The sequence below is a fragment of the Canis lupus genome, chromosome 18 (assembly GCF_048164855.1).
Source record: "Canis lupus baileyi chromosome 18, mCanLup2.hap1, whole genome shotgun sequence".
Lineage (NCBI taxonomy): Eukaryota > Metazoa > Chordata > Mammalia > Carnivora > Canidae > Canis > Canis lupus.
Genome location: NC_132855.1, coordinates 8,776,500 through 8,792,842, shown reverse-complemented (window position 1 = coordinate 8,792,842; position 16,343 = coordinate 8,776,500). Strand labels below are relative to the sequence as shown.

Below are 16,343 nucleotides of genomic sequence, written 5' to 3'. Positions count from 1 at the left end.
ACCTTGGAAAAGAGATTGCAAGGAGTGTTTTTCCCCCGTAAATCTTCAGTTGCCTGTATGTATATACCTTTAAATAATGAGTTATTAAAGTGATCTATGTACATAGCTCAGTGGTGTTGCGAGGACGGTAAGGGAGAACGCTCCTTGCTCTGTCCTTTGCTCGGGGGACATTTCAGACTTGAGGTTTCTGCTAGTGCTTTGGCTTCAGACTTCTAAGTAATAGTCTTATGCTGCTTATTTATTAATTTACTGTGTTTAGGCGTCTGACAGCTTCCCATTTGATACATGAAGATTTCTGCCTTTTTACTTTTTTCCCATTCTCCAGTATTTTTGCATTAAATTGGCATCATTGCATTATAGTGACCAAATTTCTATGTTCCTTCCTGAACTAGTTTACTGTGCTTCCATTTCCATTCTCAACATTTGGTCTTGGTTTTACATACACATCACCACTGCTTCCAAAACAGCCCCAAATATGTAAAACTTAAAATTATTTTCAACTGGTCAAAGCTCAACCGCATACTTAGTTGTTTCAGTCTAAACTAATTGGTCTCATTCATGTATACAGCTGTTTCCTGAGACTTCACCCTGTGATTTGTTTTCCTCTCATGTTGGGAGTCTGCGTTTCCTGGACCCTCTGTCTTTGTTACTAGATTATTTGCTAAAGTGGAACACTTCCTTCAATAACTCCGGTGATGGGTACAGGGGAGGTCAGTTACTTCTAAGAGTACTACATGTCTGAAAGGTAGCATGGCTTGGTATTTAAATTTTAGCTAGATCATCAAATTAAGAATTTCGAAGGCATTGCTCTATTCTAATTAAAGCATTGTGATGTGTAATTTTTATTCCTGACTTGTTTTTTTGTTAGGGGCTCTTTAGTGTTCTTCTAAAATTGTGTGATACTGTGCTTTGGTGGCCTCCGGCAACCCGGAAAGTATTTGTAAGTTCTTAACCCTGCCCTGCACTGTCCTCCTCACTGCCTTCGCCAAAAAAACCCAACTGAATGCGCACACGTTTTGTGTGTGAACCCCATGACCTACTAGAGCTGCTGGATTGAGCCTCTGGCCTTACTTTTCATTCATTAATTTTTCTTTCTGGGAGATTTCTAGAACAGTTTCCCAATCTTCATGAAATTACCTTCCTGTATTTAGCTCCTTACCTGTTTCCTCGAATTCTAGAGCCTGCCAAGATTCTGCACCTCCCCCATCAGTGATGGGCCTCTGGAGGTCTGCTAAGGCAGATTAACAACCACTAGCTCTTCCGTATTCAGCACATTTGTTGAAATCTTGTTCAGCATTGTTTCTTTCAATTTTCATTCTTGTAGTATTGTAATTTTTATTCCTATTCTGCTTTTTTTACTGGGGTTTTAGGAGGAAGACGAGAGAAATGAGTTAATCTACATATTAAATTTATAGATGGGTACATTTTTTTAATAAATTTATTTTTTATTGGTGTTCAATTTGCCAACATATAGAATAACACCCAGTGCTCATCCCATCAAGTGCCCCCCTCAGTGCCCATCACCCAGTCACCCCCACCCCCGCCCACCTCCTTTTCTATAGATGGGTACGTCTTCATGAAATTTATTTATGGGTGATTGCTCAACAAGGATTACTGGGGATTCAGTGTATAAAAATGTTTGAGTTTTCTTGAAAGTAGTAAAACAGTGTATGATAGACGAGCTTATTCCTTGATTCTTTGTTATTCCTGCTGGTTTAAAGGAATTTTAAATGGTCCCTGCCTACTAAGTTCTTTATTTTGAGGCTCAAGCTTTAATTTTGGAGCATCCAGCATTCCATGATTCAAGTCTCTAATGGCATTGACTGAATTTCCTGGGGTTTGAATCCAGATAAAGTATTGAAATAAAAATTAAATACTTTTTTTTTTTTTAAGATTTTATTTATTTATTCATGAGAGAGAGAGAGAGAGGAAAAGACAGGCAGAGGGGGAAGCAGGCTCCATGCAAGGAGCCTGTCATGGGACTCGATCCCGGGACTCCAGGATCATGCCCTGGGCTGAAGGCAGATGCTCAACCGCTGAGCCACCCAGGGATCCCCCAAATTAAGAAATACTTAAAATGCCCCCAGACAAAACAATTCAGGTGAGAATACCTATTTTCTTCTGGTAACTCTGAACTCTTCTTGATGTGGTCTTTCAGGTATGTAATAGATAAAATGAGGTATGTTATCTTGCTTTGTTAAGTGGTTCTCCAGAACTGGAGACAATTGGTCATAAGCCATAAAAACTTTCATCCCCTTCACTGGCTTCAAATAATGGTTTTATTCAGATTTGTGGTGTAAGGATTGCTTAGGCTCCATCTTCTTCATCCCTGAAGGGGAAATGATACGTCACAGGCTTGTAAGGTTATAGGAGAGAGAAAAACACAGTAAATGCTCAAAATGAGGCTATCCTATTTCTTCAAAGGTTCGATGGTTTAAGATAGATCAGATAGTTGGAAGATTATGTCAAAAACAGGTTCATAAAAAAAAAAACCGGTTCATAACAGCGAACACATTCTCATTTTTCAAGGAATTTGGCATAGTTTTTTTATTTTTTTTAAGATGATTTATTCATGACAGACACGGAGAGAGAGCAAGAGAGGCAGAGACACAGGCAGAGGGTGAAGCAGGCTCCCTGCCGGGAGCCCGATGTGGGACTTGATCCGGAGTCTCCAGGATCATGCCCTGGGGCTGAAGGCGGCGCTAAACCGTTGGGCCACCCGGGCTGCCCTTGGCATAGCTTTTTAATGTATAATATACCTCTGAGAAGACAGAGGTTACATCATTTTCCTCCATGAACTGGCCTGCTGGTACAGATGAAGCTTAAGAAAATGGCATTCCTGGGATCCCTGGGTGGCGCAGCGGTTTGGTGCCTGTCTTTGGCCCAGGGCGCGATCCTGGAGACCCGGGATCGAATCCCACGTCGGGCTCCCGGTGCATGGAGCCTGCTTCTCCCTCTGCCTGTGTCTCTGCCTCTCTCTCTCTCTCTCTCTCTCTCTCTCTCTCTGTGACTATCATAAAAAAATAAAAAAAATAAATTAAAAAAAAAGAAAATGGCATTCCTTTCCTCTAAAAATACAGTGAGGTCTATACTGAATATAAATGTAGATTTATTTATTCATGAGAGACACGGAGAGAAGAGACACAGGCAGAGGGAGAAGCAGGCTCCACACAGGGAGCCCGAGGTGGGACTCGATCCCAGGACCCCAGAATCATGCCCTGAGCCAAATGCAGATGCTCAACCCCTGAGCCACCCAGGCATCCCCTGAATATAAAAGTAAAGGGAGTTGGGTGAAGCAAACATTTTCTCATTGACGTGCAAAGTGTTTCAAGGATGAATAACGTCCGTCTAGACGTAGCAAGGGAAGGTGGGACTAGACAGGACTGCACGTCCGCTGCCTACCTCGCCCTCAGTGTCCTGCTGGGGTAGTCGGTCCCTGTGGCCTGCAGATGGGACTGGGCATGGCAGGTCTCACTGTAGCTTCTTTCGTGTACACCAGAGGGCAGAAGCTCCTTGGCATGTGTGTGAGGGAACCACGCAGGAGAAAGCCTGACGTTCCTGAGAAACGTGCATAGAAACTCAGAAAGAATCAAGCCCCTGGGGAGAAAGGGCCGTGGATGACATGTGCTCTCGGCCATCCGACCTCCCACTCACAGCGCTGTTTGGTAGCTGCTGGGAGCCCCAGGGGGTGTCTGACGGTCACCCTGGGTTGTCACCACCCTATCCTGCCCTTGTTGGCTGCGGTCTGGGGGCCCGGGCCAGCTGGCCTCTGCGGGTTAATACCCGGGCGCCTAGGGTGGCGCAAGTGCTGGCAACGGGTCAGCTTCCACAGTCACAGCGGCCAAATAAGGACATTAACTTCGGCCCAGTAAGAACCTTCTCCGTTACCAGTTGAATCAAGGCAAAGTGGATTCTTTTGAAAGCATAGTTTCAGTAATACCTTCACGAGAAACCTTAAGACATTTTGAAAAAAGTTAGTATTTGGAACCTGACATTGCTTGGCTAGACGAACCCTAAATCTAGTCCGGCATCGTGCTGGGGTTCCGGGGCCTGCGGGAGCACCCGTGCGCTGAAGGAAGGCAAAGGACCACAGAGTTTGCAAAAAGTTTTATTACAGTTGCTTCTGAACAGTTTTTTTTTTTTTTTTTCCTGGTAACCTAGCAGGCAAAGCTCACATTTTTGTAAGTAATTTGCATGCTATTACTCTCCCCACACTGAATTATATGATTCTTGAGGCTGGGATGTTTTTTTGTTGCATGCGCTCTGTGCTTTTAACTTTTGATAGAAGTGATTTAGACTTGATTTAAAAAATTAATTCCTGAATGTGAAGAGGCACCGACTCTGAAATGGAATTAAGGAACAAATTACCATGACTCACTCAATAAAGCTCCCTATTAGCTTTGAATTAAGCCCTATTATAACAATTCTGATCCCGTGGCAAGCGGTGCCGGTGTGCTATTTCTGTGCTTTGATTCCGAGCACCTATGGGAAAAAAAAGAGCAAAGCAATTTTCCATAGACAACTATTTTGTCAGAATATTTATTTGTAGGTAGTGAAAGGATTCTCAAATGATAATAAGAATCAGCTGTGAGCGTTGATCTAAGCTGGAGGAAAACGGACTTACTTACATGTTGTGGGGCAAAGGTCTGAGAAAGGGCTCCATTGACCGGCTGCTGCTTTGGTCGGTCTTAATGGGATCTGCACAGCAGCGTGAGGGAGGGGGGCTGAGCTAGTGGGATGCAGAATTTAGTGACTGTGGCCTCTCCAGCCCCGCTGGTTGCTGCCCTATACGGAGAGATAGCAACAACTGGATGTCAACAGCATGGGCCCCGGTTTCAGGGGCCCATGCCATCCTATATCCGTTTTCGCCCTTGGGGGCCGCGAACCACAGCCCGCCAACTCCATTTTCCTTACTAGTTCCTTATTGTCCTCTTGCATGTTGAGTTAATTTAAAAATATATGAAAGTGGCATCCATTTATTTTTGTGACTTCACCCTGAAGAAGAAATTCACTTTCAGGGCACTTCCTAGCTTATTCTAAGTTCCTGCCTTAGTGCTTTTGGGTTTGATGTTGTGCTGAGTCACCTTTGTAGTCACTAGAAGCAAGCTTGGCTCATAATTTGGAGATTTAATCAGCTGCCCTGCTCTTAGGTTAGCTCACTGCGGCCAGGATTTTCTGGTTGGTCCCCCACTTTGTAAACGTCGATTGAGCTTCAGTATGAGATCTGAGCGATCGGAATTCCGTTCCTAAAGGGGAAGCTAAGGCCTAAGGACGTTATGTCAGAGATCCAAAAATGAACCACACGTCAGTCACCAGGCCCAAAATAGAAGCTGTGGCTGGAGTGATGATCCTGTGATGTGACACACACACAACCTTTAGCCCTCATCAAATATTAGTATTTGGGATAATAAAGTATAAGAGATGATAAAATGCAAAACATTTCTAAAAGAATAGAGATCTGTGACCGGGGCTCAGCCATTCTGGTTTCATCTATGAGAGGATAAGATCGGATTGATCTCCAAGGCTCCTTTATTTTACATGCTGCTGCTGCTGCTGCTGCTGCTTTTTAAAGAAATGATCATGTCATTCCCTTAGGAATGCTCCATGAGGTATATTTGGAATTCAGTAATATCAATATCTAAGGTGCTTCAGTAGCAGCTAATCTAAGATACCCAGAGAATTCTATTTTTTTTGTTAATTAAAATTTCAAGATAACTGAACCACCTTGTTTAGTTTTTAGCTTTGAGAAAACGTTTAATTAGACCATGACATTTTAAAAAAAGATTTATCTGTTCATTTCAGAGAGAGAGCATGTGTGATGGGAGGAGCAGAGGGAGAGGGAGAGCATCCCAAGCAGACTCCCCGCTGAACTTGGAGCTGGGATTGGGGCTCGACCCCACCACCCTGAGATCATGAGCCGAGATCAAGAGGCAGGTGCAGCTGACTGAGCCACCTAACTCCCCAGGCCATTTTGAACCCACTGTCTTCCTTAGGGCTTTGGGAGCATATTTTTTCCCAAATACTAGTGGGTTTCAGGTATCACTGGGACATTCTTGGTTTTAATATTTTAGACGGCAATGTAGTCTACTTAGTAAACGGCTGATTCTTTTATCAGATCTTCTACAAGTGTTCACACCTTTCTTTTTTTCTGAATTTGGTTTCTCCTACTTTTCTTCATTCTGTAACTGCTATTAAAGGAAAATTTTTAAATGTTTATGGGACAAAGCGTATGGCTTTATATCAGCAGGCACAGAGTTTACGGACTTTACCAGAGTCCAGGTGGATAGCACATGGGGATTTTTTACACCCAGTTTTATTTCTATGCTTGTATTTATTATTAACTGCCTCAAATTCTTTTGGAAATGGTGAGCTTCAAATCTTGAATGAAATATTTTAGTTGCTCCGACTTCACAAAAGTCACTGGCGTGTACGTTTGACATTGGGCATTTGAAGAATAGGATTGGTGCCCACCCTAAGGAGTTTGCAGGCAGTTGGGAAAGTCAAAGATGTGGCAATAAATGCTGGAAAACTGTAGAAGTGTTCTGATGGGAGAATGCACCGCATCGAGCAGAGGCACAAAGGAAAAGCAGGTTGATTCTTAGAGGACCTGAGGTTTGAGCTGAGCCTTGAAAGACAGCGAGGGAGGGATGTGGAGAAGAAAGGAGGACACGGCGAACTCTGAAGCAAGAGGCCCGCTCGCAGCCCTGCAACTACCTGTACCATCTGGGCCTTTCACCAGCCGAGCTTCGATTTCCTCCCTCGTGGGAAGGAGGGGGACCAGACCAGAGCGTGTCTATACTCCCTTTCACATCAAGGCCCTGAATCACCAGTAGACTCATTTTAGGCAAAGAGGGAACTGTGACAGAGATGGCTTTGACAGTAATTTGAATTTGTCTTCCTAGAGCCCTTCATTTCATGTACTTAAAAGGCCACAAGGTCTCTGTTGTCCTGGAGAGACCTCTTAAAATAGACCTTTGGAACCATTCAGGCTTTTCAGGGTTGCTTGAAGTTGTGCTTCAAGAAAATAGTACCTTAAATGTAAGCCTCACTTAAAAAAAAAAAAAAAAAAAGATTTTATTTATTTGAGAGACAGAGAATGAGCAAGAGAGAGAGCACGAGCAGGGTGAGGGGCGGAGGGAGAAGCAGGCTCCCCATTCGGCAGGGAGCCTGATGCAGGGGTGAAACCCAGGAATCCGGGATCACAAAGGCAGACTTAACCCACTGAGCCACTCAGGTGCCCCGTAAGCCTCACTTTTAAAATTCTGTATTATATAAGTGACCTCGATCTAAGGAAATTCAGGAGGAAGAGACCTCAGATGTCCCAGAGTCTAGCCTCCAACCCACCGTATGGTTCCTGTCTGTAGCCCCTGAGCTTGCAAAGATTTTGTCTGGAGGACTGAGCCAGCATCTCCTGGCTAAAGGATACATTTAGGGTAGAGACTCTTTTGCCACATTGAGGGAGAATATAACAATTGCAGTTTTGCACAGTCGATTGAGCGCCCAACTCCTGATTTCAGCTCAGGCCGTGATCTCAGGGTTGTGGGATCAAGCCCCGTGTCAGGCTCCTGTCAGTGTGGCGTCTGCTTGAGATTCTCTCTCTCTCCTCTCTCTGCCCCTCCCCCCTGCTCTCTCTGTCTCAAAAAAACCCCAAAAACAAACCACATAGAATCTTTAAAAGAAAATTGCAGTTTTGTTTTAAAGCCTCATGCAATTAGGAGGGTTCATGGTGCTGTTCTCTTCCTCCCTCGGAATCTTTGGGCCACAGGCCAACTGGCTTAGTCTTATCTTTCTGTGCCTTTATACCTACTTTTCTTGGGTGAAGAATTTGAGGCATCTCAGCAGAACATACATGCTGTCATAAAGAAAGCTGTGTAGGGCAGCCCGGGTGGCTCACTTAGTGCCACTTTCAGCCCAAGGCGTGATCCTGGAGACCCAGGATCGAGTCCCACGTCGGGCTCCCTGCATGGAGCCTGCTTCTCCCTCTGTCTGTGTCTCTGCCTCTCTCTATGTGTGTCTCTCATGAATTAAAAAAAAAAAAAGGCTATGTAAAAGTGAATTACAAAATGAAAAGCAGGCCCAGGGAAAGCAGGGAGAGCTGAGAAATCCGAGGAGGCAGGGAGGGGAGGACGTTCAGAGAAGTGAGACATCAAGGGCTCAGCTTGGGCCACTCACTGGAGCTGAGCCACTGAGCAAAAGAATAGGCCCCAAGGGGTCCCCACAGGCCCTGGGCCCCTGGACGACCTAGCTTTAACGGGGCTTCAGCTGGGGGTAAGGCATGTGGCTGTGGCCTCCCGCGGCCTGTGACTCCTGTGACGTGGGGCTCCCGGGCCCAGCCTTCCACCTCATGGCAGGTTTTCTTCCAGGAACGATGACTCACTGCTCCCCGGATGCCGGCTCTCGGGGTTCGCCCGAGGGGAGGAAGCTGTACGTCGTGGACTCCATAAACGACCTACACAAGCTCAGCCTCTGTCCCGCCGGGTCACAGCCCCTGTTCCGTATGTGTGCCCTCCCAGCTTGCTGGCCCTCCCGGCTTCCAGGCCACCTGCAGACGGTCGCTGCTGGTGTGGACCTGGGTTGGGGGGAAGATAGTGGGGGGGACCGGGGTGGGGGGTAGGAACAGCTTAGGAGGAAAGTGCTAGTTATTATTAGGCAGTTTTTGGTTTTGTTCTCTTAGTCTTTGACAGGCTTATGGGCTTCCTTGGCTCCTAAGCAAGATTTGGGATCTGTCTTCAAGGGTGCTGAGAAGTCCTGGGGCGCTGTCCCCCGGCCAGGCGTGGGGGCTCCCAGAGGCTGCTCATCCCTCTCGGCTGCTGCCGGACCTTCCGGGGGCCACAGCCAGGCCCCCCGGGTGCCCATTTCCCTGGACAGCTCTTGTTCATTCATAGCGGATTGCGGAGAAGATGCCGCACACGTTCATCCCGCTTTTACAAAGTCCTGAAAATGTTGTTGGGCTAAGAAGTCCCCTTCGTTTCCTACTTCCACGTTGCAAGTGGCCCCAGTTAAAGGGTGAACACGGGAAGGGGAAAAGCAAAACTCTACTAAATACTAAGCCCCATTTTTCCAGCTTCAACTTTGACATTCAAACACAGGCCCTAATATTCCACTGGCCGCCTGTTGCGTTCCCGCCCCAAATTCGTATCTATTAGTCCCCTTCTAAATCCTTCCCGAGGTCTCACTATCTGCTTCATTTTGGTGTGTTCAGGTTCTCACTTGCTTTCACTGCCGCCAGTCTCATAGACAGGTCCTGGGGGCCAGCTAGGGCCGTCGCTTCCATGAGGGAGCACGGTGGTGGCAGGGCACGGGGCTGTGCTCCGCAGCCCAGGACAAGGCCACCCACCGGGCTAGGCTGCGGGACTAGGCGGCGGGACTGATGCTGCGGGAGAGGACACACGGGGCGGCAGCAGCCTGCGTTACCCTCAGTTTCTCGATGTCAGTTAATTTACCTAGAGTGTCACTGGGCACACAGGCCTCACGGCGTGATGGCCAGACGCAGGCATTTCAGGCTGCGGGGACCCCAGCTGCGTTCCGGGGTGCAGGCTGATTCCAGGGCACCGCATGGGAAGAACCCTGTTTGGGGAGCAGGGCCCTCCCAAGGAAGCTCTAAGGAGCCTGAATACCTCGGGCCGTTTTCCTGTTTAAATGGACAGAGGCTCCCCTATGGCTCCTCCATAGCTTCCCCGATGGCTCCCCGATGGCTCCCTGATGGTTCCCCTGATGGCTCCCTGATGGTTCCCCCATGGTTCCCCCATGGCTCCCCCGATGGCTCCCCCGGTGGCTCCCCCAATGGCTCCCCCATGGCTCCCCGATGGTTCCTTGATGGCTCCCCTGATGGTTTCCCCAATGGCTCCTGATGGCTACCCCAATGGTTCCCCTGAGGGCTCCGGATGGCTCCCCTGATGGTTCCCCCCCCAATGGCTCCCCATGACTCCCCGATGGCTCCCTGATGGTTTCCCCGGTGGCTCCCCGATATTTCCCCCAATGGCTCCCCGATGACTCCCCCGATGGCTCCCTCGATGGCTCCCCCATGGCTCCCCTATCGCTCCCCCATGGCTCCCCGATGGCTCCCCGTGCAAGGAGCCTGCCAGGTGACACCTTCTACTCAGGAGATGGCCCCAGGCGGCTGTGTTCCCTCCGGGGTCACGTCGGGAGGAAGGGCGCGAGGCCTCCAGGACTCTGACCCCTGATGGCACCTAGGGACCCCCCCCAAGCCCGCGCTCCCCTCTTCAGGGTTACCAGCACCTTGAACCACCGCGAGGAGGCTGCGAAGCCGCCTGCGCTTTGAACCCCGACGGGAGGAGGCGACCCCAACCTGGGCCCGGCCTGTCCTGAAGCAGGTCGCGGCCCGGCCCCGCGGCTGCGCTCCGGCTCTCGTCACTGTCCCTCTGCTCCCTGTCAGCCCCCCAGGAGGAGCTCCCGGACACCCGCGACCCGGGACACGGCGGCCGGGGCCTGTTCTTTATGGGGCTGATAACTGTGCTGATTGTCAGCCTGGCGCTGGTCTCCTTCGTGATTTTTCTAACAGGTAAGGCCGCGCCCCTGTTCTCATCACCTACACGCGGCCTGCCGGGGCTTTGGCTGTGTCCTGCGGCGGGCGGTGACCGCGGGGCTCCCCGCTGGGGGGGGGCGCACGGGCACCGGGACACACGCCCACCACGGGGCCCCCGGGCACCGGGACACACGCCCACCACGGGGGCCCACGGGCGCGGTGACGGTCACCGGGACACACGCCCACCACGGGGGGCCCCACGGGCACGGGCACCGGGACACACGCCCACCACGGGGCCGACGGTCACCGGGACACACGCCCACCACGGGGCCGACGGTCACCGGGACACACGCCCACCACGGGGCCGACGGTCACCGGGACACACGCCCACCACGGGGCCCACGGGCACCGGGACACACGCCCACCACGGGGCCCACGGGCACGGTCACCGGGACACACGCCCACCACGGGGGGCCCCACGGGCACGGGCACCGGGACACACGCCCACCACGGGGGCCCACGGTGACGGTCACCGGGACACACGCCCACCACGGGGGGCCCCACGGGCACGGGCACTGGGACACACGCCCACCACGGGGGGCCCCACGGTGACGGTCACCGGGACACACGCCCACCACGGGGGGCCCCACGGTGACGGTCACCGGGACACACGCCCACCACGGGGGCCCACGGGCACGGTGATCCCACCCTCCGCCCCGCACGTGCGGCCCACGAGCCCGGGGCAGGTTTTCTCCCGTCCCGGGAATCAGCTGCAGGGTCCCGGGTGCAGCGCGAGGGGGCGGTGGGGCCACTGGCCTCCCGGTGGGCACTGGCTGCTCTGCCGCGCGGCCCCGCCCCGTGACCCGGGCTGGCGCACACCGCCCCTCGGCCGCAGACCCCTCGCGCCCCCTGCTCGTTGCCTCCGCCCCTGCAGCCCGCAGCGCCCGCGAGCCCCCCCCCCACCCCCGGGGGTCGCATCCCTGGGGCGCCCCGTGGAAGGAGCCCGCGGGGAGGGGGTCGTCTCCCCCTCCTTCCCCCAGGCCCGGCAGCCCCCGAAACTCCTAAGCGGGGAGCGGAGCCTGGTCTGGGGAACGCCTTTAATTTAGATTCACTCAGGATTAATCCTGCGGTAGTGGTGGTGATGGGGGTGATGGGGGAGACAGGCGGGCTGAGGGCGTGACCTTTAAAAAAAAAAAAGGGACAGAGCATGAGCGGAGGGGGCTGTAGGGGCAGAGGGAGAGGGAGAAGCAGGGGCTTGCGCGGGGCTCGATCCCCGGACCCCAGGATCACGACTTGAGCTGAGGGCAATCGCTTAACCCACTGAGCCCCCGGGCGCCCCAGGTGCGACTGTTCAGAGCTTCAGACCCCTTTTCTTCCCCAAGGCCCTCCTTCCAGCTGGAAGGTCTTTCCGCAGCTGGGGGCAAGGACCTCCCGCGGTTGGGGCTCCCGGGCCCCGCCCCGCCCTCTGGCGCTTAGAAACCGCAGTGGCAACCCTCCTCCCTCTAAGGGCGCCCTTGCATCCGTCAGCTGCATGTGGCTTGTTCCTGAACCTTCGGGGCCAGAAAGGTCCCATGGGCAGTGCTCTTCTGAAATGTTATACCAACAAAAATTACTGCTCCACATACCATTCTGTTTACTGAGTTCCACTACTGGGAAACGTTGGGAATGCCCCCCGACAGGAGAGCCCCCCAAAGAACTCTCTTCTGCGGGATCATAGGTAGGATAAGGATGATGACAAATGCTAGATTTGGGGTGCGCACTGTTGCACACACTGTGCTAAGCACGTGATGTCTGCTCACACTCTCGACTCTGTGGTGTAGGATCTACTATTATTCTGGTTTTACAGATGCTGAGGCTTCGATTATTCATGACGGTGCCCGAGGTCCACAGCTACTAAGTCCCCAAAGACACTCCTGCCTGACCTCACAGAGCATGCACCTTAGCACCGTCATTATAAATAGGATTTATTTTATATCTGCTGCTGGTGTTTTATATTGAGGGTAAAGTTATATTAAGAAATAGGAAGACATGAATAGAGAAGAATGTCTTTATGGGGCGGTTGCTCTGTGCCAGACACATAAGTACATTATCTTAAATCTTTACCTCTTGGGCCGCCCCGGTGGCTTAGGGGTTTAGCGCCGCCTGCAGCCGGGGGTGTGATCCTGGAGACCCTGGATCGAGTCCCACGTCGGGCTCCCTGCATGGAGCCTGCTTCTCCCTCTGCCTCTGTCTCTGCCTCTCTCTCTCTCTCTCTCTGCATCTCTATGAATAAATAAATAAAATCTTAAAAAAAAACAAAAATCTTTACCTCTTAAGATAGTATTTAATGTTTCTATTTCACCGAAGCAAGACTAAGGCCCAGAGAGCCTACCTCTCCGTGTTTACCGTGCAAATCAGAGCAGCCCTGAGATCCAAGCCCTCATCTGTCCGGATCCAGAGCTCCCCTGGCCTCGGTGAATAACGGGCAATAAACGCAATAAAGCAATAAATGAAGGACCTCGTGTGGTTTTCAGACAAAACTTAACCTAAGACCAGAGTTGGCCCCGGCATCTGGAAGTGACCTTGGCCTGTGCTCATCTTTAACATGGAAATCTTTTTGCTCTCAGTGGTATTTAGTGCAGATTTGTAGCCTTTTCACTGAAGTGAAAGAACCTGTATTCTTTATAACTCTGGTCTTTTTACATGAGAGAGAGAGAGACAACTTATTTTATACTGATTACTTTCTTATTAGAGCATGGGGCCTTATGTTTTTGTCATAATCTCTGTCCTATAAAGAAATAATTGACAGCAAGGGTGGATGACTATGGATGCCTCAGGTCACGGTTTCTAGTGGCCAAGTCGTGTATTCTAGAGACTACTTAGGGGCATGGGATGTTACCAAGTGTTGCCTGAAGAGAAAAAGGATTCTCTGGTCAAATGCATTTGAGAATTGCTGAGTCAGATAATGCTCAAAGTTTTTTTTTTTTTTTTTTTTTTTTTTAATATTGTAATTTTTTTTTACTTCTGAGTTTCCAAGAGACAAGTCAGTATATAATTTTTCTCTGAAATTTTTGCACATGCAACTTTTTTTGGGGGGGGATTTTAATTTGGAATTAAATTAAAATTTAAGTGGAATCCACTTAAGCCAACATGGCTGCTGCTTCCTTCTCTGACTAATGTTCTAGAAGGTTCCCAAGAGGGGAAAGGATATCATGTGTTAGGAATTTACTTCAGTTTCACATTTTTTCCCAGAGGCAAGTGGTATTTCTGCCTTGCTCTGCAGCAAGTCTCAATTAAGATCCTTCCTTCATGTCTTGGGCCATCCTTTATCCAGCATAAGTTTTCAGACGTGAGGAAGAACCAGCTTCTGAGCAATAGTTTGTCCTGAGCCTGGCAGGGGAAGCTCTGATGTTTGGTTTACCTTCCCACATTAGTTTATCCACTAAGCTTCATGGCACGTTACCAGTATCATTAGCTCCTGAAAGATACCTTGGAAGAAACTTGCCTAAAATGGAAATCAAGAAGCTCAAATATTAAGTGTGGATTTTGTGCTGCGTTTTCTGGAAATTTTAACTCTGATAAGCAGACCTCAGGGTGTTCTGTTCCATAGCTGACTGTGTTGCCAGGAGTTCTGTTTATTTTGAAAATATTGTCTCTGCTCTTTTAGGATGGTCCGAGGGGAGTTATTACATATTCATTTATGGGCTGGTAATTCATAGCCAGCAGAGCCTATGTCAAAATAGGCTGAAACCCAGAAAACCTCATTTCCCGATGAGGAGCCAAAATCCTTTTGAGATGAAGTCTCTAAAAAAGACAATGTAACAGCCCCTTCTCTGACATGCTCATAATGAGGCACGCTGGAGGTTTCCTCTGGTTGCTCACAGTGATGTTTCTCAGCCAAAGTGTGTGCAGAGCTTCCAAAGGTAGTCTAAGCTGGCTCCAATAAATTGGAAAAATAATCCATTTGGTAGAGAACTGTAGTCTTCAGCAGTTTCTCTCCCGGGCTTCTGGGCTGCGTGGGATTATCGGAGCAGGGGACTTGCCAAGAGGGCCTTTCAGCATTCAGCTGAGCACCAACACAAGGCACTAACGAGTCCCGATGGAACAGTCTGGAAACCAGTGTAACACAGTCTGTTTTCTATTTTGAAGTTCAGACTGGAAACAAGATGGATGATGTGTCAAGAAGACTAACAGCCGAGGGAAAGGACATAGACGAGCTTAAGAAAATCAACAGCATGATTGTAAAGCTACTCAATCAACTGGACGCTGAGCAAAACTAAAGAACTGAGCATCTAAGAGCCGCTGCTAACACCTGAGCTTCGCACTCTTTCTGGGTGTGCGTGCGGTTCTGACCTGGGCACGTGCATTTCTGCAGGACCCCCAAAACATCTGGTCAGTGACCCCCGCCCTGGGGCCAACTTTCTGCTCTAGGGAGGGGAGCAGCTCCTAGGCAAAGGGGCTGGGGACAGCAGCCTTTAGAAAAGGGCTCGTTTTCTGAAAGGGTCCTCCCGCCCCGTTGGGGTTAGGGGTGGCTGGCGTGGCGGGGAACCAGCAGCGAGCAAGAGAATTCGCCTCTGTACCTACAACTTCTCTTACAAGAGGAGCTTTGTCAGCAGAGTAAGTTCACTGGGCCGGGGAGGTCCGTGGCACCCCGTGCAGCTTTATGACTTCCTGGGGGCGCCTAATGAAGTCAGCGAATGATTTGTAGTCAAGAGAACCAGGTGATAATTCTTTGCAATAAAAGATGTTCTGCTCAGGTGATTAAACTTTGACTCTTATTTCCCCAGGGGCAGGGGATGGCTGGACATCAGAGCTAGTGGCCTTCTGGTATTTGCTAGTAGTATTTCTATGTGTATGGGGGGAGGGGATGGGGGCTGGTGAAAAGCGAGAGCCTAATTTATTCAACCAATGTTTATTGAGCTCTTCCTTTGTGCAAACCATCTACTTTTCTTTTCTTTTTTTAATAATAAATTTTTTTATTGGTGTTCAATTTGCCAACATACAGAATAACACCCAGTGCTCATCCCGTCAAGTGCTCCCCTCAGTGCCCATCAACCAGTCACCCCCACCCCCCGCCCTCCTCCCCTTCCATCACCCCTAGTTCGTTTCCCAGAGTTAGCAGTCTTCCATGTTCTGTCTCCCTTTATGGTATTTCCTACCCATTTCTTCTCCCTTCCCCTCTATTCCCTTTCACTATTATTTATATTCCCCAAATGAATGAGACCATATAATGTTTGTCGTTCTGCGATTGACTTATTTCACTCAGCATAATACCCTCCAGTTCCATCCACGTTGAAGCAAATGGTGGGTATTTGTCATTTCTAATGGCTGAGGAATATTCCATGTATACATAAACCACATCTTCTTTATCCATCATCTTTCGATGGACACCGAGGCTCCTTCTGCAGTTTGGCTATTGTGGCCATTGCTGCTAGAAACATCGGGGTGCAGGTGTCCCGGCGTTTCATTGCATCTGTATCTTTGGGGTAAATCCCCAGCAGTGCAATTGCTGGGTCGTAGGGCAGGTCTATTTTGAACTCTTTGAGGAACCTCCACACAGTTTTCCAGAGTGGCTGCACCAGTTCACCTTCCCACCAACAGTGCAAGAGGGTTCACCATCTACTTTTCTTAGAAGAGTTTACATTCATTTGGGGAACCAAGGAAATGGTTTGGTTATATATAAATTACATAAACTTTGTTGGCGTCCTTTCTCATGAAAACAATCCTTCAGTGTTCTGAGGATTCCTTTGGAAGAAATCTGATAGGTTTGTGGTCTTTACTGAACTACAGTAGAAAATTGTATATTTGGAATATTTGCAACCCGCCCTGTTTTAGCCCCAAAGGTAAGATACACAGTTTATAAGACAGAGTGTGACAT

General features: G+C 49.6%; 1 protein-coding gene across 5 annotated transcripts; it reads left to right on the top strand.

The window, feature by feature from the left end:
* Positions 1-3,821: 3,821 nt before the first annotated feature.
* On the top strand, positions 3,822-15,231 carry LSMEM1 (leucine rich single-pass membrane protein 1). 5 transcript variants are annotated; one of them, XM_072783422.1, is made up of 4 exons: positions 3,822-4,181; positions 8,364-8,495; positions 10,397-10,522; positions 14,615-15,231. In XM_072783422.1, exons 2-4 carry the CDS (start codon positions 8,369-8,371, stop codon positions 14,743-14,745), a joined length of 384 nt encoding a protein of 127 aa, XP_072639523.1. In that variant the 5' UTR covers positions 3,822-4,181; positions 8,364-8,368; the 3' UTR covers positions 14,746-15,231. The 5 variants fall into 5 exon arrangements, with proteins under 5 accessions (XP_072639523.1, XP_072639525.1, XP_072639521.1 ...); XM_072783424.1 differs by having other exon boundaries at positions 3,844-4,181; positions 8,364-8,561; positions 14,620-15,231; XM_072783420.1 differs by having other exon boundaries at positions 3,844-4,181; positions 8,364-8,561.
* The last annotated feature ends 1,112 nt before the right edge of the window (positions 15,232-16,343 follow it).